The sequence below is a fragment of the Polypterus senegalus genome, chromosome 17, assembly GCF_016835505.1.
Source record: "Polypterus senegalus isolate Bchr_013 chromosome 17, ASM1683550v1, whole genome shotgun sequence".
Classification (NCBI taxonomy): Eukaryota; Metazoa; Chordata; class Cladistia; order Polypteriformes; family Polypteridae; genus Polypterus; species Polypterus senegalus.
Window position 1 is genome coordinate 81,484 of NC_053170.1, and position 27,740 is coordinate 109,223.

Here is a 27,740-nt window from a genome sequence, read left to right on the forward strand (position 1 = left end):
TCTGTACACTACACTGCACTGGTTGATATGAGCTATAGAAACTCGAACATAATGAAACCATTAAGAAAACCAAGAAGGTCCAACATATGAGCAGCAGATTGGCTCGTTACGTAATTAACGAATATTTCAGTAGCTCCTGTTGAAACTTGGGAATGTTTTATCCGATCATAGCAGCTCAGCCATTGCATGTAAGCAGCATTAAGGTTGCACTTCTTTCTTTTATTCTGTAGTCCAAACAAGAGAAGATGGCCTGTCGAGACAAAAGTATGCAAGATCGGCTGCGTTTGGGGCATTTTACTACTGTCAGGCATGGGGCATCCTTTACCGAGCAGTGGACGGATGGCTACGCCTTTCAGAACTTGATCAAGTAAGCTGATGCTGTGATCTTTTTAAAGCTAAATCAGATGGTCTTCACTTCTAAGCCTTATTCAGTGCTTTGTCTCCTGACTCTTGGCTGTCTGTTCAATTTACCCCAAGCCTCAGGTGTCCGTGGCTGATTAATTGTACCTCTTTGGTGTTTAATTCAGACAGCAGGAACGAATTAATTCTCAGAGAGAGGAGATTGAAAGGCAAAGAAAGATGCTAGCCAAACGGAAACCTCCAGCAATGGGTCAAATTCCTCCACCAAATCTTGAACAGAAGCAGAGGAAAAACAAGGCGAATGGAGCTGAAAATGAAACGTGAGTCCTGGTGGGCAAGAAGATGCTTCAGAGGGCAGTGTCTGATTTTTATTGCAAATGCATGTTAACCTTGAATAATTATATTTCTAAAATTTTTCCTCAGTTGAGTGGACAGTCCCCATATGGAGGTTATGGAAACTGTTCAGAAGTAACTTTTTAATTTTTAAACACCTTTTATTGGCTAACTAAAAAGATTACAATATGCAATGTCATTTTTTTGGTTAGCCAATAAAAGGTGTCATTTTGCTTGGCTTTTTTCCACATTCATAATGGCTAACACGATACAACACCCTCGTACTAACGTTTAAACAGAAATGATAACATTGAGCATGTCAGGATACGTATTTTCTGTTTGGTTCGCCCCAGAGGGACTTGAGATGTTAACAGTTGCTTATAGATTTTTTACGTTTGGAGGATAGACAGGTCAAGTGTCTTGCTCAGTGCTGTATACTGAATCGGAAACAATAGAAATTTACAATAAATGTTAATCCTGCTTGACCTTAAATTGTTACCATTAATCTTTAAAACAGGTTGACTCTTGCCGAGTACCATGAGCAGGAAGAGATCTTCAAGTTAAGACTCGGTCACCTGAAGAAGGTAATTTTATGGGTTGTTTTTTAAAATGTCACGGTTTGCCAATGATTTGAAAAACGTGCAGTAGGTTTGGAGCAAAAATGTGTCCTGAAACGACTATTGAAATTTAATGTATTTTTATAGGAGGAGGCAGAGATTCAAGCTGAGCTGGAACGGTTAGAGAGAGTTCGAAATCTCCACATCCGTGAGCTGAAGAGAATACACAATGAGGACAACTCGCAGTAAGTTGTAGTTTAGCTCTAAGCTCCTGTGAAATTAGCAGTGCTGGCGGGACCACCGCTTGTGCTTTACCAATGGCTTGGTGAGGCTCGCGGTCTGATATGTGTCTTGATGTTTACATACGTTATTGTTGAAGCTCGGCGTAGAGACCTTTAGGGATGGTTACTAACAGGTGCTGAGCTGCTTGTGCTTTGTCATTTACAAGAACTTCTGCTATTTCAAGTGGTCTGTTTTTTTCTTTTTTCAGGTTTAAAGACCACCCTACGCTTAATGACAGATATCTTTTATTACATTTGCTGGGAAGAGGAGGCTTCAGTGAAGTCTACAAGGTAAGTAACTTTTAGAAAAGGATTTTCTCTGCTTTTTTTAATCCGTTAATCTTTTTAGTTTGTATTTGGTTTGACGAGAGCAGTGCTAGCTAGCAAGACGGGCACTGCATATGTTTCTGTGCATTTCATTTGCACCCCACGAGATTTTTTTTCCACCAAAGGTCGATTGTATTTTTTTTTTCTTTTCTTTTATCCCCCCCCAGGCCTTTGATCTGACAGAACAGAGATACGTAGCTGTAAAGATTCATCAGTTAAATAAAAACTGGAGGGATGAGAAGAAAGAAAACTACCACAAGTATGTCAAGTGTGCCTGTTTGTCACGCTAGTGAATGTGTGTCACTTTGAGGTCCTTTGCATTAGTTGATCATCAAGTCCGTTTCTATCCTGTGTGATTTAACGTAACTTCTTCAGACACGAGCTCTTGATGTGCCGTCTTCCATCTCTTTTTATGGAGTTCAGCTCCCTGAACATGACGTGCAGTACTTTCTTTGATTTTTCTTTTATTGTAGTCATTTTAATTGCCTTGTGAAGACTCTCTCTTTGTAATGTACCTTCTATCTTCAGTACCTTCACATTTTGCTGCAGGAAGCACCTAAGCTGACAGATTTTTTTTTTCTTCAAGTTTTAAAAGAGTGAAAGGCCCAGATGGGTTTAGGGCCAGGGTAGTGACAGAGATGGCATTAGGCTTGGTGACTTGGTTTAGCAGCGAGCTGGACAGTATTGTAGCTCCTGCTACGTTGTGCATGTCCACTAAGAATATTGTCAGACACAGAATTCTCTCCTTGAATATTTTCAAAATTCACGTTGCTCTTTAATTTAAAGCTTTACAATTGGGCATACTGTAAATGCCAAGAGACAATTGGGGCATAAATCACCAAGGGTGTGGTGGGTAGATCAGGGGATTCATAGAAAACTTGTACATCTTCCCAATCAGTTTTTGTCTAATTTAATGTGTAGTATTAGTAAATGTGTGTTGTGACTTTTCTTTTTTACAGGCACGCCTGCAGAGAATACAGGATTCACAAAGAGCTCGATCACCCCAGAATCGTGAAACTCTATGACTACTTCTCTCTCGACACAGATTCGTGAGTAATTCAGTGATCTTCCTCACTTTGGAAAGCCACAGCTGAGTGTTTGGAGAGACACCTGCTTGTTCACATTTTCTGTGATGTTGATCACCCATAGCACATTAATGCATATTTCTGACGTCCCTTGACTGCCTCTGTCTTTTGATGCTGTGACTGCATTGGACATTCAGTCGCACGTAGAAGTCTGTAAGCTGTGTGAGGCTCGGGGATGAAGACATTTTAAGTTACTTATTCAGAGTGCCAGCTGTGTCCAACGGCAGGCGGTGTGTGGGGTTCTTTAATCTCAAATGCCTGGGCGTGAAACTGATTGACAGACCGCTTTTTAACCAGACGATTGGCACTTCTCTAGGACCAGTTCCAATCTGAAGTGGTAAGGCGGCCACTGTCCTGTCCCACTCCGGGTCTGGTGTCAGAATGTGGTCCTAGAGAGCTATTTTGGTGACTTAAGTTGCTCTTCTTTGTACAGGTTTTGTACGGTTTTGGAGTACTGCGAGGGCAATGACCTTGATTTCTACCTGAAGCAACATAAGCTGATGTCTGAGAAGGAAGCTCGCTCCATTATCATGCAGATTGTAAATGCACTGAAGTATCTCAACGAGATCAAGCCACCCATCATACATTACGACCTAAAGCCAGGTTTGTGATTACATGTGTTCCAACAATTACATGCAAGTCTTTGCAACACTCTTTTCTATCGGTTTGTTGCTCATGGTGGGTAAAATTCCCCTACTTGGCAGACCTTTGATTATTTTTAGGAGAAAAGTATGAATGGAGATGGGATGTTGGCACAAAGCTTAGTACTGTTGCCTTCCTGGGCATTGTCTTGTTGGGGATCTGCCTGCGTGGGATCTCCTCCTACATCCGGAAAGACACGCTGGCATATTTAATTGCCAACTCTAGAGTTGGAAGTGCAGTACTACAAACTTTATGCTTAGGCTGATTTCTGTTTTATGGAAAATATTTTGATGAAAATGTAGCAGCTATGAGTAGTGTAACTCGGAGAGGAGTAGCAGAATGTTGAGATAAAGCTTTGTTTTAGAGAAGCTGCTGTTGTCTGATGAGGGCCAATTGAATATTTTGGATTTACGGTCAGGGCAGTTGTGGTGCAAGTGTTTTAAATCTGATGGATATCTGCTGGTGCAATGAAAATAAATTCTTTGGCAAGGGCACAGAAGTACGCTCTGAGCAAATTACTACGTAGTGTGCACGAACAAAATGTCCCTTGGCAAACAGGCCAGGCATGTGGAGAGAGGCAACTAGATGTCCCCCTCATGAGCCAGGGCAGCAATTTCATACAAAAGTGTTTTTTTTTTTTGTAATCTTAAAAGATTTACGAGATACTAGCGTCTGGGAGCCCGATCGAATCGGGCTACAAAGTCTACGTTTGTGAAATCCATACTTTCTCTGCAAAGAATTGTTTTGTTAAGTCCTTGAAATGATTTTGTTATCATGGCACTGATTTGTGTTTAAAAAAGATCTTTTCGGCCGCCGCAAGGCCCGGGCTGCTCAATTTCTTTCAACCCGCGCTGCATTTGCGGCTGCTCGAGCTTCTTCAGTCGCTTGTGCACGGCTGGCACGATGTCTGTCAGCGTTAGTAGCATTCTGTTCTTCATTCTGTTCTTCATCTGTCCTTTGTGTCCGATTTGCGCGATTTCTTTCAGCGTTCATAGCCGTACGCTACTCGTCCGTTTGCTGTGCTCGTTGTGTACATGTGGTCGCATTAGCAAGTCTACGTTCCGCGTCACTCATGTGACTTCGTTTCCTACGCATCCTTCCCGTGGCCGCAGCTCTTGTGGCTGCTCGAGGTTTTGCTACGAACACCATACATACGGATAGTATCAAATTATATAGAAGGGTAAGTTAGAGTTAAGCACTAACTGTTATAGTTACATATCCAATTATCTAATTCATATACTGCCTTAAAAAAACGAAGATATCTCAGAATATCTCAATACTGCGATTCACCCTGCTTCACCAAACTACAAGCTTCTTGGCGTCAAAACTACTTTTGCATTTCAAAGCTGTGTTTCAGCAGCTGGTATTAATATTTCTTTTCCTGATTATTTTTTGGTTTTAGTTTTTGTCTCTTTTCTTCCCATTTAGTTGATTTCCTTGTTAGTTGTGTTTTTGACAAAACTTGAAATGCTTAAAAGAATAGTCAGCCAAAAATGTGTTTTAGTGTTTGTTTTACCCCGTGTAGTTTATACTGATGGCGGAGAAAACATTGTAGTCTTGCATTTTCATACAGAATGAGAGAACGCTTGTAATAAAATAATAGAAATCAACCAGTGCTGTACAATGGCAGACAATGTGAAAAGCGTCACTTGTGCCACATAATCCATGTGCCTGTTTTCCAGTTGTATGCTCAAAACAGGCGATAGTGTGTGTATTTTTTGTTAAAATATTAATACTAGTTTCTTTCAGAATGATCAGCACACGTCAAAAACAGGAAAACACAGTCCCATAATAGTGTCATTTAGAGCCGAGGATAAGACTCTTGACCAAAGAATGAGGAGGAAAGACAGATCATCGATTCAAAAGCACTCTGGACTCCCTGAAGCAAAACTGAGTGCCGCTATGAAAAACGCAATGACTTTTGGAGGCAGCCGTCTCTCATTGAGGTTTTCTTGAACCCCTATGTTGTAATCTTGCTACCTGACTTGACACCCTAAAACTCCAATGAAAAGTGCTTATGGTTCAAGCCCTGTCGGGATTTGAAGTTCCCCTAAAGGTTTTAAGCAATGGTCTGTTGAAACTGCACCCAACAATGGGAAGTGTAGGACGTTGCTCACAAGGTCAGCACTGCCTTGTAAAATGGGCAAGATGTGAATATTGGCATTGGCATGAACGGCCGTGGAGTATGTGTGGGTGAAGTTACCAAGGAAAGCAAACCTTAACAATTGGCCATCTTTAGACTAGAATATGATTGGCTCTGCATTTCTTGTGCACCATTGTAAAGCACAAAGGACCAACCAGCACCTCGCTGGACTGCTTTTTATTTTCTTTTCTTTTCTTTTCTTCTTGTCTGACACCCTGCAGTTTTTGACTTTACATGAAATGTCTGGCAGTGGCAGTCTTTTCTTTTGCCTGTTTTACTGAACTATCTGAATGTGACTTCTAGCTGGTGGGGATATCAAACTTGACGACTACAGTTGTTGGATCTCTTTGGCTTGAGGATGTCCGATTACGTGATGTGCCGTTTTATTTTCCTTTTTCCATTGTATTTGTGGTCCAACAAGCAGAAGACATCAGACAGATGAACCTTTTTTCTGTCTGTGAACCCAAAACACCTGTGCTTTTATCCCTTACCGTCTCATTATGCTTTGTGTGAGCATTTGGCACAGACAGGCCACAGAGCCCAAACCACCCACATACAACATAAGAGAAAACCAAACCAATTTTCTTTCCCCCCAGACAAGTCCTAGACGAGTTTGACTGAACTGCAACGGTTGTCAGACTAAACAACAGGCAGTCATGTTAGCGAACTGCGACTGCCTCAACTTGCTATGATCATGTGAGTGATGCCTGCAGCTGAAAATTGCTTGGAAAATCATAGATTATGATGGGGGTTTAAGTCTTTCATTCGTGCCTCCAAGATCAACATTTCATCGTAACTGAGAAACATCAGTTTCTAACACTTATTCAGGAAAATCCGGTTCAAGTCGTGTAGGTTATCCAGAACTCAACCGGGTGTGTGGATTGTCCTTCAAGGCTGCAGTCTCACACAAAGGACCTCAGAAATTCATGCCCATGGCATTTCTGGCACTTCGGAAACCCTGAGCCGACAGAGCGGGTGTTATGTAAATGTTTTCTTCCTTTGAGTCTGTGGCTCAGTGCCCCCTGTAAAACATCGCTCGAGTCTCTCAGAACAGAGTCATCCTGATGAGGTCATGTCTGATTCCGGCAAATCCTGTGTTTTTGTTTGCACTGAGATATAAATTGGTTCTGCACAAAGATTTGTTTGTTGGTCCGCTGCCCCCCTTAATATTTCACTGTGGTATACTGTAGGTGTCCTGCCTTGTGCCAACAAATTTATTTTTATTTTTAAACTGCGTTCAGATTTTAAAACGAATGCTGGACATGTCTGAGTAGTGTCATGTAAAACTTGAGCGGTGCCAGCAGTATGCATTCGAGTGCTGAAATGTGTAACGTTTATTGTGGTCCTCGGGCGGAGTTCGTGGTCTGTTTGTTATTCTTGGAGAGTCGCTGCAACGTCTGCTGTCTGTCTGTCTGTCTGTCCGTGTGTGTCTCTGTGTCTGTGTGTCTCTGTCTATCTCTGTGTGTGTGTGTATCTCTGTCTGTCTGTCTGTATGTCTGTCTGTCCGTCTGTCTGTCTGTCTTATCTCTGTATGTGTGTCTGTCTGTCTGTCTTGTCTGTGTCGTTTTGGTGTTTTTTTGTTTTTTTTCCCCACTTGCGTTTGCTGTCCTCCTATTATGTTGTCATCTGATGATCTGTTTTCCTGCAGGTAACATCCTTCTGGTAAATGGGACTGCATGTGGAGAAATTAAAATTACTGATTTTGGTTTGTCTAAAATTATGGACGATGACAGCTATAACTCAGTGGAAGGAATGGAGTTGACGTCGCAGGGTGCTGGTACATACTGGTGAGTGTTTCGTTTTATGTGTTCAAGTGTCTGTCTATATTGTAAAGGCGCTTAACGAAACAGCAACATTTATTTCTATAGCACATTTTCATACAAACAGTAGCTCAGAGTGCTTTACATAATAAAAGAATAGAAAAATAAAAGACACAATAAGAAAAACAAAATAAATCAACATTAATTAACATTGAATAAGAGTGAGGTCCAATGGCCAGGGGGGGACAGAAAAAACAAAAAAAAACTCCAGACGGCTGGAGAAAAAAATAAAATCTGTAGGAATTCCAGACCATGAGACCGCCAGCCCAGTCCCCTCTGGACATTCTACCTAAAATGGTTTACCAGCACGTGTGAGCAGATGTTACAATACAATACAATACAATAGTTTATTTTTGTATAGCCCAAAATCACACAGGAAGTGCCGCAATGGGCTTTAACAGACCCTGCCTCTTGACAGCCCCCCAGCCTTGACTCTCTGAGAAGACAAGGAAAAACTCCCAATAAAAACCTTGTAGGGAAAAATGGAAGAAACCTCGGGAAAGGCAGTTCAAAGAGAGACCCCTTTCCAGGTAGGTTGGGCGTGCAGTGGGTGTCAAAAGTAGGGGGTCAATACAATACAAATACACAGAACAGAACAATTCCTTAAGACAGCATAATAATAAAAATTTTAGAAGTACGGTTTAACAGTAGATGATAAGACATAATTAGGTTTGGATATTTTTAGAGTCCTGGAGACCTCATCCATCTAGCTGCCTCCCCATTTGGCCATGCCACGGCTGAAACGTTGCTCCGATGAAAGGACCCCTCTTTCCCATGATTCCTGTGATCCTCCATCAGGGATGACTTTACCATAGGCAGGCAAACAACTTGGCAGGTGGGCCGTGGCACCAATGGCCACATTTGGGTACCGAGAAAAGAAACAGAATAGGTGAGGGTTAGTATTCAAATATAATTATCATGTTACTTATGTTTTAGTGCTAATGACTAACAACAGAGATGCAGTCTGTACAGTTAATCAGCAGCTCTAGTCAGGATATGCTAAACTGAAGTAGTGAGTCTTCAGCTGGGATTTAAAGGCTGAGACCGAGAGGGCATCTCTTATGGAAGCAGGAAGACCATTCCACAGTTTAGGGGCCCTGTAACTAAAAGCTCGACCTCCTGTTGTTATTTTATTAATCCTTGGAATCCTAATGTTCAGATCTCGGAGTCACTTCCAGCCAGGTTCAGAACTTTGTGCTATGGTCGAAGTTGGCCCTTTGTTTACTTCTGGGGCGCCAAGCTAAGCCCCCTCTTTCGGGGTCCTAATGTTTCTGCACCCTTGAGCTTTTTCTTTTAAGAGGCCAGGTCTCCAAATCACTCCATTTTCTCACTCTTTATTGGGATTGCACTGTCCCCTATCTTCCTGTTCTGAGACTGCATTGCCCTCTAGTGGCTAGGAGGTGTTGCCACCTCCGGTATTTCCTTCTTGTCCCAAGTCTGTCTTTGAGTAGTTGGCCAGGCTTCCTTGCCAAAATATTTGATAATGGGCATAATGTTTGCTGCTGGAATACCATTATTGTCTAACAAGAGAATATTTAACAACTGAAACTGCAAAATTTTTCCGATATGCAGGACGTTTGTAGTGGTATGACGTACTTCTAGAAAAACTGCCTTTGTTTACAGGCCGTCTGCTGCTTTTATTTGTAGTTGGTTTTGATTCCTTTAGCAAAGGCAGTTTGCAGGGATTTGTAGTTTCCCTGAGTGGACAACTTGGTGGGATTATATGTAACCTGTAATGAAATACCAAAGTGCCGATTCCCGGAGTTCCAAGGATGCTCTTGTCTGTCATCCACACAATTGTCCATGGCATTAACTCTTTCAGGGCTGATGTCAAAATTCAGGGGTAGAGCTGTGAACTGCAACAAAACTCGCCATTACCTTTTAGTTTGACTCTCTTTGCTGGAAGGAAAGTTGCATAGCTTTGTTGATTTAACCTCGATCCCCTACGGGTGTATGAGGAGTGAAGAGCAAATAACATCTAAAATGGCACCAACATCTGGCGAGAGACCAAAGCAAAATACTCCATCGACATTTGACATAATTTCGTTGAATAGGATTCTGACTAGTCGAACTCTCTGGAGATGGATATCAAAAATGAAAGTGAGGTACCAACATCATCTGGTTGGCCCCCAGCTGATTGTGGTGCTGCACACTTTCATGTAGCTGATGCGACTACAGCAGCTTTCACCTCGGAGGACCACCACTTATAATGACAAGAGGTACAAACCATATTGCGTCACACTGTGGCTGCCACCCACTTACAGCCAGGCATCCGGCCCACCGTGCATTCCTGCCGACCGTCAAGGTGCCCCTACGCAACTACTGCCGCCAGAGATGCCGAACGTGCGCCGACAGCAGCCACGGCACATAACAGACGTTTTATGTTAATTCATCTGTGAAACCATTGCTTTGTGTGCTTTTCAGAAGTTATTTGGAAACGTATTCAGCCCTCAAAGAGTTCAGTTTGGCTTTAGCCCGTTATTCGTGCCTGTTCTTAGAATCCCTCCAGATGTGCCTTTGGAGCAGTGCAGCCTGACCTATGCCAGTGTCTCGGCCAGCCAGGTAACTGCAGGAGGCTGAGTGCTAACGTGGGCGTTGGAATTCGTCATTTGACAGTAACCACCGCTTCGGTGGGGTTTGTGGACCATATAAGGTGTCTTTGGTGAGCGAAGGTGTGAGGTACAAATTATAAACGCCTGTTAAGAAGGCCTCCAAGTGTGCTTCCAGGGCAGAACGGACTGGTGGTGTTGGTGGGATTTCAGGTTCTAGAGACCTTGACTTGTCTGTTAGTTGTATTTATTTTGCATGAATTGCTCGAGGTCAACGGACATCAGCGTAATCGTGATATGCAGTCATGTTCAATAAGAGAGAATTCTGAAGGATAGCTGGCCAAACAAATGTTAATTTTAAGACACAGAAAAGGTAAGACGTTTATAAGGAAACAAATTTGAATGGTCCGTAATGTGGTATGTTTTGAAACGGGCACCGACGCCACAGGCACTGTTCAAATAGATGTCATTTGCTAGTGCGTGACAGTGTGGTACGTCCGTGTGTGGTCCACAGAATTAACTTGCCCTTGTGTAACGGCCGGCCACTACACTACCAAGACTATTCCTTGGATCGCATGAGGCTTCTTGCTCTAATAACGAGCCGTACTGCTTACAAGTCGTCTTAATTTTCCAGATGCAAAAAAATAACCATTAAACAGTAAGAGAAATGTAAAATCAAACACGGATATATTGTAAAGTAAAAAGACAAACCAATATTCAATAATATATATGTGTGTGTGTGTGTGTGTGTGTGTGTGTGTGTGTGTGCACAAAATCCCACTATCCCCAATGACACCAGTGACTAATTATTATATAAGACTACACCAGGGGTCCTCAATCCCGGTCCTGGAGAGCCGCAGTGGCTGCAGGTTTTTGCTCCAACCCAGTTGCTTAATAAAAAGCACTTATTGTGCTTCACTTTAGTGATTTTGAGCCCTTGTTGCTTCATTTTGTCTTAAACAGCTATTTGAATTGCTCCTTATTATCAGTAACATGCCAATGACAAGAGAGACAGCAGCATTTCTCCATTTAGCTTCTTTACATTTACACCTGTGTGTATTTATCTGCACTATTGGGTTTAATGAAATACTTGGAAGAAAAATGAAGAGAAAAAAGTGAAGGACTGAGAATTACTCGTCCATTTTAGCCTTCAAATCATTTGCATGATAGAAATGGAAAGAAAATCTAGGATATGAGAATGAGCTGACATAGCAGAGTTCATTTAACTTCATAGCTTGTTAGTGCTTTATTGGCAAGAATTGCTTTCTAATTAAGCAACCAGGTCAGAACAAAAACCTGCAGCCACTGCGGCTCTCCAGGACTGGGATTGAGGACCCCTGGACTATACAAATATTTACAATGAACCCCTCCTTTTGCCCCTAAACAACTAATAGAAACACGTAACACAAATACAGCCACAGAGATTGAAATGTGGTGAAAAATGAAGTCCGGTGGTATTGATACTGGCGCTCCTTCCCAAAAACAAAACGACCTCACCGTGAAAAGTCCTGGCAATGGCGGGTATGAATTCCGAACCCCGGGGTTTCTCAGCTCTGGCTGTCGTGATGTTGAAAAAGCGATAAACGGCAGTGATGAGTCTGTAAATGATCGGGTAAATTGTCTCCTTTCTCCTCTCTCTTTCTCTCTCCTTCGCTCCTCTTCTTTAAATACAGAATGTCCCGGATGCATCTGGTGAGTTTAACAGGTGATTTCCGTCTTGGGGCTGCGGCCTCTCTCCATCATCCTGACACACATATAACGGACAGTAAACGGGGTGATGAAAACAGAACGCACTCGGCACTGACAAAAACAAATACTTATTTTTATGTAGCGCAGCTCCAAAGTGACTTCCACATTTTCCCTGGCAGTTGTTGCATTGTGACCAGTCATTAGGAGGCAGATGTCCGTCTTGTCCTTCCTTGCACCTGATGTCTACCGTGGTGCCTTTGGGCCACATGGCTGCTGCTCCGCAGTGCCGGTTCAGTCACACACTTCCATATACTGTACGTCATTTTTTGCTTTGTGGTTGTATTTCAAGCTGTTGAGGTGAGGTATAGAAACTGTCCATTGTTCTACATTTAAAGGGTGACCATGCAGAGGATGAAGTGAGGCCGTATACTTTACACCGCTAGAGGGACGTAGTGGGGTAGCAAGTATCGAGCTTCACACGAATATAGAGCTCCATGGCGAATACTGTCTGTTTGGATGTCGTATCTATGACGGCCTTCCCTTGTAACCCATAAGTTTTTTGTTAATACTTGTGTTGTGAACAGGAATGTACTTTCTGCATATTATTGATGAATGCCTATTTCACGTAGGCACAGTTTGTTCAGTTTAGGTGCTTCATGATTTGCTTCATCATAACCATCGTGATTAGCAAAGTGCAGGTACGTTTCATAAGGAGTTAAAACAACACTCTCATAACTTTTCTGAAAGTGGGCGTCTCTGGAATGGTTTATCAACCCATACTGGGCATACCGATAAACGCCCACATGTCGTCTGCGATGTTAAGCAAATGGTTTACTCCTCAGCATAGCGGTTCATCTCCACCAGACTATCACTGACAAACCATTAATAGTGCAGATAAATCCTGATCATTGGGTTTACCTGCAAGTGAGCAATGAGGAGGCATAGGATTGTCTGCAGTGATATGAAGGTGACACCAGACGTGAACATCACTGAAACCTGGCAGGTCAGCATCTACTGAACAAGGCGTGCGTTTCACTGTCCGTCTCAACATTGTAATCTCTCTCGCTATCACCACTCGGCTAATGGTTCCGTTTCAGTTTGATCTCAAAACTAGTTTCCCAGTGTGTTTTTGATTTAAGGCTCCACCCCTCATGAATATTAATGAGATTCCACGGACACACCCTAAACTAGCAGAAAGCAGAAAAATATTCCTGTTTTTTTTTTTTTTTGCAGTATATGATTTCATCCACTAGATGGCAGTGCGACTGTCCTGTTTTGGGATGAGCCTGTAGATGAGGACACAACACGAAGCAACAGGAAGGTCCATAAAAGTGCAAAGAGCTTTTATTAAAAAAAGAAAAAAATGAGCCAAAAAAATTGTCCAAAAGTTTAAGAAATAAATAATCCAATAAAACAAAGTGATGGTGGAGGTTAAAACCATCAGATAAATAATCCGTTAAAACGAGGTTAAAACACGGCAGGGTGAGCCCGGCTACACTCCTTTACAGGCGACATCTCCCTGGTTTAACCCTGACGGGTCCATGCAGCCAGGGGGGCGCCTAATCTGCCGTTCAGCCATCTTTCCACACTGCCGCTAGGCTCGGGGGCCCCTGTAGCCCTCTCTGGCTCCCAGCAGGGCATCACACCAGTTGTTTGACTCCCACTGCCAGGCTCGCGTTTCACCCTCAGGTCGCCTCTCAATCCCCAGCAGCCTCCATACTGCCACTCTTTGGCAAGTTGCTTCATCACTTCAGCTTCCAGGTCACTCTGCTGACCATCAGCCTCCGAGCGCTGACCGCACACTCCCTCCAGGGACTTCTTCCTGGCTGTCTGCCTTCTCTCTTTCTGGCTCACACACACACTCGCTCTCTCCTTCTGTTAACCTCCTATCATTCGTTTTTCCTTTTAGTTCTCTCATCTCTCTTTCATTTCTTTCCCTTGATCCGTAACTCTGTTTGATTCTCCGATCCTTTCTTTCACATGTCGACTCTTTCTCGTATTCCCCTCCACGGGTGCAGCGTCTCAATCGTGCACCACAGGAAGCCGCTGGCGGACCACACTCTGACGTGCAGATGCGTCTCACCCGTTACTCCACCAACCCTTCACATGGGGCTTCAAAAGTTAAACTTGACCTTGCCAACCTCGCACTAAATATCTTCCCAACTCCACCAGATATGACCTGCTAGATGAGAACCTGATGTGCCTTCAGATGAACTCATTGTGTGTACATGTGTACGTGGCAGGGAGCGTTACGTGAGAGTAATCTGTTGTAATCGATATGAGGAGCTGATCGAGAAATATCCAGTTTAAAGAGCTGCGTCGGGCAGTCCTTGGTTGCTGTCCCTTTTTGTATTTGTGTTGCGTTCGGTTCTTGTTGGTGGCAACAGCATTCCCGAGAGCCTAACCTGAGGGCAAAGCCAAGCCACGTTTTGGTAAGAAACAGTCCAACCTCCCCAACACAGCCCGCCAGTCCCTATTCACCTAACTTTTACTAAACACCGATGGTCCCTAAAGTTTATTCTGTTAAGTCTGCGGTTCTGTCTGTGAAGGGTGCCATTCAAGCATTTGTGTTTCCCTCGCCGTCCTTTGGATGGTGAGCTCGTTGTTAAACTAACAGTCCATTGTTTTTCTTTCTATCACTCTTTCTCTCCACAAACGTTTTTGGTTAATTGACACACAACTGCATGACGACGTTCCTGCTTCAGCTTCTCTCTCATTCCTCTCTGGATGGCCTCCTCCCTTCGCTTACTGGTTTGTGCTGGGTGCTCCTACTCCACCATTGTTCCTGCTGGTGACCCTCATTGTTTAGTCCACTTGCAGTGTCCCCTTCCTACCCCGTCTTGGTGCTGTGCTGCCACATGTATGGTAGTCCTTATCTGAGTCATGCAGCATGTGTTGGGGGACAGTCAGTCGGACGTTATCCAACCCGCTATATCCTAACTACAGGGTCACGGGGGTCTGCTGGAGCCAATCACAGCCAACACAGGGAGCAAGGCAGGAACAAACCCCGGGCAGGGTGCTAGCCCACCGTAGGGGACAATTTAGGACCACCAGTGCACCTCACCTGCATGTCTTTGGACTGTGAGAGGAAACCCACGCAGACACGGGGAGAACATGCAAACTCCACGCAGGGAGGAACCGGGAAGTGAACCCAGACGGGTCTCCTAACTGGGAGGCAGCTGCGCTACCCACTGCGCCACCATGCTGCTCTGTGTTGGGGGACATTACATTAAAAAGTAACAAAGTCACATTACTTGGAAAAAGAGTAAATGTTATGGAGTTGCGTATTATAATATGTAATGCATTACAAGCTGTGCATTTCTTTTTTATTACTTGTTTTGTTTTTCATAGAAAAGAAGTTCCTTTAGGAGCCTTCACAAAACTGACCTGAAACACGGCCAACTGGTGTTTTATAAAACTGTTTAATAGTTGATGTGTGTTGAAGTTATTTCTAGCTCCCTCTTTTCCACCCTCAAACGCAAGTCCCTGAAGATTTGCAGTACAAACACTAGCGGCTCTGCCATTAGATGACAGATCACCAGCAAACGGCTGGATTAGAGCTGCCCTGGCACTTCATATTTTTAATTGTGAGCGTTTTGTAGAAACGTGGGACAGTCGACTGGTCCCACTGCAGTTGTGTCTCCAGTCGTCTGTGTGCTCAGACTGTATGAGCACCTTCAGTTCGACATGTCCTGCCACGACATACATGGGACCACTGGGCAGTTTTACCCATTCAGGACAACATGGTGACCACACACTTGTTCAAATGTCAGGAAAGAAAAGAGCTGCGTCCCTGGCACTTGGCTTGGTGTGCTCTGAAAGCACAAAGAAAAGAAGTTGTTGTTAGCGGACGTGCGGATGGTTGAGGTGTGGACAGTGCGTGCAGCCTGTTTGTTTCACAGAGAGAATGAGCAGTAGTTGTGTGCGTTAAGTTAACGTTCTTCCAATAAAGACTTCCCAAGGTGCTTTTGTTAAGTGTGTTGCTTTATGATATTTGGTTTTTGAAATCAAAAATGTGGAAATTAGCTTGACAATGGCAATATGTCAATGTATTTATATAGCACATTTAAAACAACATAGGAATGCTGTGGCCAAAGGGCTTTACAATAAGAGAATAAAAAGAAAAGTACAAAGAACATAAATAGAAATAAAATGTGTGAACATAAAAAAATAAATAGAAGTAATGTTACATAATCACAATGAGGAAATCCTCCGTATAACTGAAGGTCACGGAATGCAAGCGAATAGAAATACCCAGCAATGCCCAGTGTAAAATAGTCTGAGATCGATGCACAATAAATTTCAAGAACGACTTTGGGAAAATCGGCTTGTGAGACCGCAAAGTACAAGACGGCCGACTGGATTTTCTGACATAACAGAAATTTTTCCTGCTGTAAGTTAAAATCCTCTCATACTGCATGTGAAACTACGGCCATTGAAGTGAAAAATCAGTCAGCGACTGCAAATTGGACTTAAAATTGTACCCAAGTCACCGAGCGTAGGGATGGTACACAGCCAACTCTTTTGTGTTCTGAACGACGTGCCACGTTGGCTTCTTATTGTCCACTCAGTGCTGCTGTGATCATCGCTGCCGCCCCGTGACGTGAAACTCTTTTTATTTGATTGCTTCCCACACCAAAACTTAATTTCGTCGTCACTTAACGAGTGCGCCCATACATTGTGTCACACAGCAGCAGCAGGGGCAACGTTTTTAAAGGTTTTTTATTTCTTCTTTAAATAAGCTTAAGTAACAGAGAGATTCTTATGTCAGTAAGTACTGTATTGTGTTAGGTTCATTGTTGCTTTAAAAATTAATATTTTCTAGAAACAATTTTGTTTTAAATTTTCACATTCTGCTTAATCCACTGGTGACACATTTCTCATGGTAGGTTTTGCTTACAAATTCATTTGCTGGCTTATGTATGAAGTCTATGCATACATAAAAAAATACATTCAAATAAAATACCCCCCTAAGAAGACAAACAAGATATCTGTAATTAATAAAATATTTGAAAGTGTTTGTTTTATTTTTGTTTAATAATCGACTTCTAAACACAACTTGATGTCCGCAGTCTGACTTGAGACAAGAGCAGATAAGCCGGTTTGGGGCTCTTTTCAGACCTCCAGACGATCCACTCGAACTCCTCAGTCGAGACAAATGGTATTCATGGACATCGTGAGTGCACTGTAGGCTTTAGAACATTAGGACACTCTGGACGAGAACAGGCCATTCAGCCCAACAAAGCTCTCCAGTCCTATCCACTTGTTTCCTCCAAGAAAACATCAAGTCCCTAACGTCTTACTGTCCACCACACTACTTGGTCGCTTATTCCAAGTGTCTTATCGTTCTTTGTGTAAAGAAAAACTTCCTAATGTTTGTATGAAATTCACCCTTCACGAGTTTCCAACTGTGTCCCCGTGTTCTTGATGAACTCATTTTAAAATACAAGTCTCGATCCACTGGACTAATTCCCTTCATCATTTTAAACACTTCAATCAGGTCACCTCTTAATCTTCTTAAACTTTAAAGGCTCAGCTCTTTTATTCTTTCCTCATAACTCAACCCCTGTAGTCCTCTAATCAGCCCAGTCACTCTTCTCTGGACCTTCTCTTGTGCTGCTTTGTCCTTTTTGTAGCCTGGAGACCCAAACTGCACACAGGACTCCAGATGAGGCCTCACCAGTGCATTATAAAGGTTGAGCAGAACCTCCTGTGACTTGTACTCCACACATCAAGGCGCTATATGACCTGACATATGTCTGTGAGCCTTCTTAATGGCTTCTGAACACTGACTGGCAGTCGATAGCTTAGAGTCCACTGTGACTCCTAGGCATATGAAACAAAAAGCGGCTTAATAGCAACCACAGAACATTAAATGATTTTAAGGAAAGCTTTTCCACAGCTGCTCATTTTTGCACTGCCACCTGTTCTGAAAGGCAGCGACTGCACAACAAGCACTGTTTTAACATTCCCATCGTCATTATCACAGGTAAATATTTGTTTGTTATTTCTGAAAATGGCCACAAGCGTGGCTGAGAATGCACTCCGAGGCTGGTGCTTTGAACACAGGAAAGGAGCTTTCCCCTTGGGATTAATGATGGATCTATCTATAAATATAATGCATTATTATTATGTTTTCATTTTTTTCAAAGTGGCCTGCTAGATAACTAGCAGATTACCACGTAAATGTGCTTTAATAATCCATCAGAAAGGTTCTGTGCAACATGCAAAAGGAATTCACGCAGAACCGTCTCAGATTAGTGCAAATATCTCATGAACTCTGATTCTTAGTGCGATGAGAGAAGACGCAGAATCAACCGGATTGTTTGACAAATGTGACAAAAAAACTTAAGTGCATTAAGTAGACAGACAGACAGCCATACAGATAGGTGTTGGATGATATAAATGTATATTTCTATACACACACGCACACACAAATGGATCAGGTCAATATCTATATCGATATTTAAAGGCTGCACATGCAGAGAGGACCTTTACAAATGAAAACCAGATCAGCTGCAAACAAGCAATGCAAAAATGTCTGAAGTTCTTTTACACCACAGACTTGTAAGCAGTCCTCCAGGTCAGGTCAGGTCAGGTCAGCTGTCACCAACACGTGGTACGCTGTGGCTTCACGGTGACCCCTCGTAACTCGCACCCGACACGCTGTTGTGCTTTGTAACCTGATCTCTTGCTGGCTTCCTTCCCAGTGCAGTCAGTGGTTTGGATGTGGACTGTTACTGGTCTGCTGTAACTGCGAAGTCCTGCTCACAAGTTGACATGCCCCCTTGTCTATTCAAACATTGCATTTTTACTTTTTACCTTTAATGACATTCAACCTTACCTGCCGCGTGCCCCCCGTCCACGTACTTCTGTAATGATCTGGCAGACTTGAGGGGTCCTCTGTGTGTCATCGGCAATATTAACCAACTTGGTAGTTCCCTTCTTCCCAAGGTATACAAACGGATCCCTGACGAGCCAGCCCTTCAGCACTGTGGAATTCGCTAAAGGCCCCTCTGCCCATAACCCTTTACTTTCTGTGTCTGAGCCGCTTTTCGGTCCTTCTGCATGGCGTGCCTTGTTTTAGTTTGGTGACTGGTGTCTCCTGGAGTCTGTGGGTGCTGTACTGGTCTTGGCCTTCCTGAATCTAATGAATGGCAGCCAGTTATTGTCGTCGGCTATGGATGTGCCTGCCTTGCAACTGAAGGTCCAATTATTCAGACCTACAGAAACAATATGACGTTAAGAGAGTTCTGGAATTGGGTTAGGGTTAAGTTGTGGTTTTTATTTCTTTCCTCCCTGAATGATGTAATTGACGCCTTTTTCATTTTCTCACGTAGGTACCTTCCACCTGAATGTTTTGTAGTAGGAAAAGAGCCTCCAAAAATCTCCAACAAAGTCGATGTGTGGTCTGTGGGCGTCATCTTCTATCAATGTCTCTATGGAAGGAAGGTAATTTCTGGAGTTGCTCTGAATTTCGGTTTGTTTCTGTGAGATTTCACTCCATTTGCTTCACTGACAGCCAACCTACAATCAAAGCCCTCGTCTGTTTTTCATGAAGGCGCATACATATGTGAGATTAAAAAGTTCACTTCTAGTGCCTACACAACACATTGTCCTAAAGCACAAAATGAGTGCAAGATGGTGAATGTAACACCACAGTTTTGGAGAAAACTTAACTTGAGTATGCAAAACAAAAAAACAGTTGGCAGAGGGATGCCCGTGTTTCACTGGGATCTTCAAATCCGACAGACGGCGAAAGACACAAATCACTCGGTATAAACGGAACAGCTTTCTCAGGCGCTGTTAAGTGTGCGTTACGACGTCTCTGTGCAGTGAAGCCTCCTCTGTGCTTCGTGCCCGGCAAGGACTCGGCTTCACTCGGAGGCGTAGTTGTGTTTTAATGAAGTGTGTATTGAAGACAGTTTTACATGTAACATGCCAATGGTGCATTTGTAGTATTGAGTATAAAAACGGGCAGAGGCTGACAGAGTCTGTCTGTTGAGGGTGAGCTGCCGGTGCCTAGAAGATCTTCTTGGCTTCTTATCACAGATCTCGCTTGGTTAAATGCAGACATGCCTCTTGTTTTCGAGTTCACATCTATATTTCCAGGTATGGTGTCTGCCAGAAACAGATGCGTTATTCCTCGTTATAAACTCTTTTATTGGGAAGCTGTTTAAATATTGTGTCTGGCTTACATCAAACACTGAAGAATCGGACATGCAAGCCAGAAATGTCAAATTGCTTCTGGTAAGTTTAGGGTTTAATATGGCTGTCCAAAAAGTACAAAATCAAGCTGGACTTGTCCTTTAAAATAAGGACAGGAAAATCGGTCACAAAACAGTCAAGATGTGACCTCCAGGTGCATAAGGAGGAGAGACTTGAATGGCTCTGCCACCATTTTTCAGCAGCAGGTTCATCTGAGCCTTTTCAGTGCATTCTGGATCGCTGCTCCATCCATCCATTATCCAACCTGCTATAACTACAGGGTCACGGGGGTCTGCTGGAGCCAATCCCAGCCAACACAGGGCGCAAGGCAGGAAACAAACCCCGGGCAGGGCGCCAGCCCACCGCAGGGCACACACATACCCACACACTAAGCACACACTCTGGACAGTTTCAGATCGCCAGTGCAAGATCGCTGGTCCTTCGTCGTTAAAAGTTTATTGTAATTCAAAAACTGCGTTCTGACATAACGATGAAGAACAACAACAACAACACAGAAATTGAAGAAAAGGTCAACTTTAATGGTGCCAGAGGTGTTTGGGGCACCGTCTTTGGAGCCTACACAAGACCTCTTTAATACTCATTTGGAGGTGAGAATATTCATTTAAATTGACATTTTAGTGATTACATGACCAATGGTGCACATTCATGTCTTTTTTTTTTTTTCTTGGTCTTTTTTTAAGCCATTCGGCCATAACCAGTCCCAACAGGACATCCTTCAGGAGAACACCATCCTAAAAGCCACAGAAGTCCAGTTTCCGACCAAGCCAGCTGTTTCTCCAGAAGCTAAGGTAAAGCAGACATTGACTTAACGTTCACTCCAGACCCTGGGATAGCCCCTCTGTGCTCTTGGATTCTGTCCATGAAAAGAAATAAGCAAACATTTCAATCAAAAGGGTTGCTGTCTCTGATGGTGTGTCCCACATGTATCTGACCAAGCAATTGACCAACAGAATTTGACGAATCTTCCATTTGAACAGCTTCTTGACGTGCTGACACTGCCTGGCCAAGTGTGTGTGTTCGATATCAGCATATTAAAGGTCACATTTTATTAGTCGGTTTAATTGTTATTAGAGAACACACAAGGTTCCTTCAAGAAGATTGTGTTTGTATACACCAGCATGGCCGACGCTGGGAACATCGCAGACTGACAGATCTCGAAGACGATTCTCGAAGACAAAATGCCAGCTTACCTGAAACTACAAAACGGCTTCTGTGTCTTCTCTTCAATCATCCCATGTCACTCTGCACGAATGTCTGCTAGTTTAAATATTGCCATATCCTCTAGAGAATTCGTTTTGCAACAGGGTGCTGCTGGAGCCGAGTGTTCGCTGTGCAGGCGTTTTATCTCCGTCTAAGTCTGGCCTGCCTTGTACTCCGTGTACTCCGGTTTAAGAAAGTTGTGAAGTTAGCGCATATTGTATCCAGCAGAGGGCGCTGGCTCTGTAGGAGTACAGCCCTTTAAATGAGCCGCCATAGAGATGAAGACCTGCAGGTTTACGCTCCGAGCGGCGCTCAACCGCAGCTGCCTTTTGTTCAGCACAGCAGAAGACGCGCGTTGGCAGGCTCTCAGCTTTTTTTGATAGTTCAGTTGTTTTAAAGTTTTCCGCACCCTTTGTGAACCAATCGGGTAAAGACCCTCTTTACAAGTCACGGACACAAATTTTGTTATTAAGAGTATAAAGTTTAACATAAGAGGGGGGGACACAAAAAAGCACTTGAGCAGACATTTTTTTAAGAACTCTATTAAGTCAGTCAATCGTTTTTTATTATATTACTTCATCACAAGGCAGTCTACAGCACTAAAAAGGTTACAACGTCCGACTGAAGGACTGAATACTTTAGACCGTGGCAGACATCAGACGTACGAACCTCTGGTAGACGAGTGGAATAACATGGAGGTTTGCCTGCAGGCTCATGAACAGTTAAGTATAAAATGACAAAATGGCTGCACGGCATCGGTGATGGACAACGTAATACGGCAAAGCTGTACAGAGAATGGAGAGGAGGAGGTTAGGAGCCCACGCTGGCAGAGCGCATCGCCGCACCCACCACATGACAAACCAACTCGACATCCCAGATTAGGACCTGAGTGCAGCCATGTGACGGGTGACCCCTCAGCACCGCACCAGTTCAGATGGAATGGGACACTGGGAGGTGAGGTTGTTGATGGTGGCTGGAGTGCCAATTCTGCATGTTAGAGGGCAACGTGCAGGACTGGATGGAGATTAATGTCATACCCGGGACGGGAATGAAGAGGACATACTGGAAAAAATCATAAAAGAGGCAAAAGCAAGACAAAGTGAACCAATTGAGTGACAAACCATTTCATTTGAGCTTACCACTCCTTATTGGCTAGAAAGTTTGAAAATTCAGAGAGCCTGCATGGCACAGATTATACCTATCAAGACAAGTGGGGCACCTGAGCATCAAAACCAATTCATTTTGCCAGAACATTCCAGTGGATGCTATTGTGGATATCTCCTTAAAATGCCTTTGGTAGCGTAGAGGGGGGACATCTCCGTTTGCAGAGCAGGCTGGCATGAAGTCACGTCCACCTTTTTGTACAGACATGTTGCACTTCAGCCGCTCATCTTCCTGGCACTATTAGAGGCTTTGCTGTGAGACCTCGAGTGCTGCAGGCAGTAACTGAAAACGGCCATCAGTCCATCTGCTAATGTCTGTCTGTCTGTTGTCTGTCTGTCTGTGCAGTGATACGAGGACCAAAGACTTGCCACGAGTGGACGCCTCCACTGTCCTGGAATGGCTTCTGTGTGTAGTTGTCGTCTTGGCCAGTCGTATGCCTTGGCGGCTTTGTCTGTGTTCTGTCATTTTGCTAGCTGGAGGTCCGCTCTGGTCCCATATCAAGGACGAGCATGTCACTGTCCCAGTCTTGCCATGTCATCCCCTGTTGTTGTTACAGTTCTTTTGGCTTCTCCCGGCAGCACAAAAATGGGTCTGATGACAGATTTTGTGACGTGGTCTCGTTGTCATAGGATTCCAGTGATTTTTTTTTTTTTTCTTTAAGGCTTTCATCCGACGCTGTCTGGCGTACAGAAAGGAGGATCGAATCGATGTCCACCAGCTGGCCAGCGACCCCTACCTGATGCCTCACATTCGGAAGTCGGTGTCCACCACTGGTGCTCCAGGAACTGCCATCCCCTCCACGTCAGGATCCTCAAACAGCAGCGCCTCAAACTGAGTCCCGGATCTTGGACACTCGCTTTGAACACCATGCTCTAAGGAGGAACGACGCAGCTCAGAGAGAGGAGGGCAAAACAAAGGGAGAGAAACCCAGGAAGGGCAGCCACTTCATAGGCTTTTCTGTCAACGCATGAAAACTTCCACTCTTCTGGAAGACGCTGACCTTTGAAGAGTGGAACAAAAGGGAGCGCAGGCAAACCATGTGTCCGAGGTCTTGAGACAAACCGACCTTCCTCGACAGCTCTGAGCGGCTGGTGGTGGCGGCGACCGCTGTCCCCGACCACGCGGGGGGAGGCCCTTGGACCGCCGCAGGCCTTGGCGCCCGTGCTGCGAGGGCCCCTTCCTTTCGTAACGTAAGCCTTGCTCCAGTTAAGACCTTTTCCACAGAAATGTAAGCACAAGAGTCGGGCGTGGGGTAAATATGCATTCTAGCTACTAGCCTTCCAGGACGGCTGGCTACCATTTGGTAGGGTTAGGATTAGACCGGTTTTGTTTGTTTGTTTTCATTAACATTTTTAAGAGACGAGGGATGATTACAGGCTACAGTTTGTTGGTTTGCCTTTATAAATTGTGTTTTAATAGAAACCAAACTGGAATCGGCCCTTTTTTGTGAAAAGGGCCTTCACTGTTTGTACCGCGTATGCCCCAAAGTGCCCCTGCCTCCCGTGGCTTTTTCTTTTTCCCCTCTTTAGAACCTTTTCAATTTGGGCTTATTGTGACTTGGGGAAGAGAAGGGAGGAGGGCAGTCTACGTGACAAATGCATTTAAACCATTAAATATTAATTATTGAACGCACTTGGCAAATCTGCTTTGTCTACGGGCCTTCAGTTGTTCTCCTGATGTCTCCGACGCTCGCTCAGCTTCTCTGGTAGAGACTTGCAGCTTTTCTGGGTTGTGTTGGGGCCATTTTGGGGCTCCTGCCCGCTGAAGTTGCGCTTTGAGACATCCCGGCTGGCACCACTTTTGCTGTAAACGCATTTCAAAGGACGAATACCTGCAGCGACATTCAGTGCTGTCTCCTCTGCAAAGTGGGCAGGATGGGAGTGAGCCCGGGCACGGTAGGTCCTGTCAAGTGCAGACATTAATTTTTTTTTTTCCTGCCTATTGTGTCTCGTTTGGCATTTTCCATTACAGAGTTGGCTCCGGTTTGTGGGCACACAGGACAGGAGTTGGTGATCCAGACGCTCAGCCAGCACCAGTTGGGAGGTTGAGGTTAACGTAAGATGCAGCTGCCTGGAATGGGACGGGAATGCTGTGTACGTAATGAACCGCCACACACGTTATGGGCGTTGAACCCTGACCCCTGGAGGTGTGTACGTATAACTGAGTCCTTTGCTATTTTTGATCCGCGGTACCAAAGGAGGAATTCCTGGAACTCAAATTCCCCCAAGAATGGTGGCCCAAATAAAGTGAAACACAGAGGGTGAGGGTGAGGGTGAGGGTGAGGGTGATGTACACTAGCGCTGCTCCCATCTGCCAGTCCACGGAGTCACCTGTCCCAGTTATTCATCAAATGCAGTAAATGACTAACAGAACCACACCAGGACCAAGTGATGGACAGTAGGGATGTCCAGGTCTTGACTGGATGTCATTGTGGAGAATCCGACTGGCAACTGGATGGCGGTTCTGTCCCCAGCTGTTGTAACATTTTGAATGTTGGCAGGCTGGGTTTATGGGTCCCGTTAGGATTGGCCACCTTTATGCGACACTTTTACAGAACCAATAAGATTGTGGCCTTTAAAGCAAATAGAAAAAGCACAGAAGTGACTGACAGCAGGAAGAGGTTTGAAACCTCAAAAGGAGCTCCTCTGGGGTGGAGGCCAAGTGAGGTTCATGCAGACGTCATTGAGCCCCCTGAAAAATGGGCACAGCTGCTGGCTTTCGCTGCGAGGCACAAAACTAAAGGGGCGGCAGCCAAGGATTCGATTTGTCAAATTGAAACTGAGATGTTTCTTCATTGGGATTGAAAAGAGAAGTTCATTGTCAACGGGTAGCTGAAATGGCTCTGCCTCCACCACCATGTCAGTGGCCTTCATGGGATTTCAAGTCTAATATAGCAACAGCGGGCAAGGACGCGGAGAATAAGGAGCAACGTCGGCACAAATCGACATGAAAACATCGAGAGAGAGGGCAGTCAGTGATGACAGAAGAAATGCAAAGGACTGAGATGAGGGACAGGAGGTGACATTGTGACACCCTGTGAGGAGACGCCGTCGTTCACTCTGACTGTGGTGGTCTGGAGGGATCTCCCCCACAAGGCGTTGTGCTCGGGTCCTCTGTGCCCACCGTCTGTTGAATGGACTTGAGCTCAAACACCAAAGAGTAGTGCAGCTGGCGAGGGCACTTTGAGTGGCACCTCTGTAGTGTGTGGCCTGGGGGGGGGTTGGAGAGTCAGTGCTGGGCTTTCTTGGTCATGGATAGCAAGGTGGGCAGGTGGGCTGAGCACACGGCCCTGTGGGGTCCGGTGCTCAGTGTTGGGCTGGAAATGTTTTTCATTCTCTTACTGTAAGAAGATGGAGCCTAGAAAGTGTAAGTATGGGGCAGATCTTCATTTGGTGAGATGTTTTAAGAATCTATCAGAAAATATCAAATATGGCATATTGGGTCAAAGTAATCATCATCATGACATCTCCCAGCCTGCACACCTCTGTCACTTGCCACTATGCCACCCCATAGGCCTCCGCTCATTTTAGGTCCCTGAATGGACAGAGACGTCACACGCCTTATTAAATGGCCACGGCTGTCACCCAATCGAGTTTCTGTCGTTTTCCTTGCGGTCCCATTTGTATATCAGGAATGTCCTCCCTTTTCACGGCGGAGGTTCTTTTATCTTTCTGGACGCTCCCTCCTGCGTCTCATCTGCGCCGAGTTCATTTAAAGCCTCTGACGATAGTTTAGGGTCTGCTGAGACTGCAAGTCCTGTGCCATTTGTGCCCTCGTGTGTCCCGCAGGTCGTGCATTTGTGGTTTTCTCACGTTTGTTGCGCCTTTACTGAGGAGACCGTGTCCTGCCCTTATGGTCTCGCCCAGCTTTAGACTGCTCTTGAAATGAATACTTTCCCATTTTTTCATTTTCTAAGCGTCATGATCCCAGCCTCGGCCCCCTCTGACAGTCTAATATGAAATCCTTGGGCAGGAGGTGCCCACCATGTCCTGCTGCAGCTCCCCGGCACATTTTTAGCGTCACCTGCGCGATGGCCTCCCAGTGAAAGTCCACATACTGGAATGTAAAAGATGGCTGACGAGGTATTCTGCTGAATAAACGCACGGAGTCTCCTGTTATAACCACACGGTCTGCCATCTCCAATGACGCTGCCAAGTATTTTAAAATCTGCAGGCCAGCCCTCGATTCTCATCTCATCCCCTTGGCCTTTCCTTCTCCTCCACACTTTGCTGTGCTTTGCATCTCATTCCCTGCCTCTGAGTTACAACACTGGGCTTCATGTCGCTCTCTGGGCACGGGCTGTGTGGCATTGGGCACCTGGCAGGCACATTCACAAGGTTATCTGTTGGAACTGCCGTTTTATTTTGTTAGAGGTCTCCTATCAAGTGAATGTTGGAGAGGTGATGCCCATCCTGGCCGTGCTTGGGGGGCACACTCGGGCTAACTAACCCTAACCCACACTCACAAATCAAAGGCACATATGAGCACATGCCGCGTGGCTTTGAGATGTGAAAGGAAGACACACACCGGGCCCTGGGAGAGCACAGAAGCTTCACACAGACGAAGAACGGAAGGCATTGTGCCCCCGTGGTGAAGGTCTGGGTCATCGAGTGGCCGACTTGCAGCCTTCAGCTCGCGCGGTGACGCTGAGTGACGTCTTGGCCTGCCTGAGCTCCGCGCCTCCGGCTGCCTTTGGACTTGGAAAGGAAATGGCGGCCAGCGAGGGTTCTTCATTGGTTCAGGTGCAGCCATCCGGGGTCCATGGCAGCTGCTGATGTCAGCACCGCAGGTCAGTGAAGCTACAGGCGACTGCTACAGAAAGCCGCGTGGGAAATGAAGAAACTGAACCCCCGAGACCTCCACTCGGCATTATGAAATATTTAGTCCATTTTGTTCTTCGGCTTTTTCTTTATCTCTTTGTTGTGGTTTCTCCTTGACTTGTCTGCAGCTGGAGGGGCGGACATTCGGTCACTTTTTATTTATTTGGTCACAATTGCTTTAAAGTTTGTGGATTAGGGAGGCAGATGAGAGTCGTGAGAAATGGCCCACCCTCTGCTAGTTCAGGCTTGTGGGGCTGAGCATCCTGGGGGCTTTGTGTTAAAAAGAGGTATCAGAATTACTGAATAGTCACACGCTTTCAATTTTCTTTTCTTTGGTGAAAATTAGAAAAACTTTTGTCGCCAACACACGTGGCCAGTGCTGCCCACCGAACGAGTAAAGCTGGGCTGGAAAGTAACGAAGTGCACCGTCCGTGCCTTAAGGAGGTCTAGCAGTGGACGCTGCCGACTTTCACTTCACTTCACTGGAGTTCACAGCCAACGCCTCGACTTTCTGCGTTTCGTTTCACCGTCGCATCGCTCT

The 27,740-nt window shown here is 44.8% G+C and overlaps 1 protein-coding gene across 1 annotated transcript in view; it reads left to right on the top strand.

The window, feature by feature from the left end:
• tlk2 (tousled-like kinase 2) overlaps positions 1-24,011 on the top strand; it is a 42,953-nt gene extending 18,942 nt beyond the window's left edge. The window contains exons 10-21 of the mRNA XM_039739260.1: positions 231-367; positions 528-680; positions 1,211-1,277; positions 1,398-1,495; positions 1,741-1,822; positions 2,026-2,117; positions 2,818-2,907; positions 3,377-3,546; positions 7,377-7,515; positions 19,127-19,238; positions 20,696-20,803; positions 23,041-24,011. Of these exons, the coding sequence (XP_039595194.1) occupies positions 231-367; positions 528-680; positions 1,211-1,277; positions 1,398-1,495; positions 1,741-1,822; positions 2,026-2,117; positions 2,818-2,907; positions 3,377-3,546; positions 7,377-7,515; positions 19,127-19,238; positions 20,696-20,803; positions 23,041-23,214 (1,422 nt within the window). The 3' untranslated portion in view covers positions 23,215-24,011. The remainder of the gene's footprint in view (positions 1-230; positions 368-527; positions 681-1,210; positions 1,278-1,397; positions 1,496-1,740; positions 1,823-2,025; positions 2,118-2,817; positions 2,908-3,376; positions 3,547-7,376; positions 7,516-19,126; positions 19,239-20,695; positions 20,804-23,040) is intronic.
• The last annotated feature ends 3,729 nt before the right edge of the window (positions 24,012-27,740 follow it).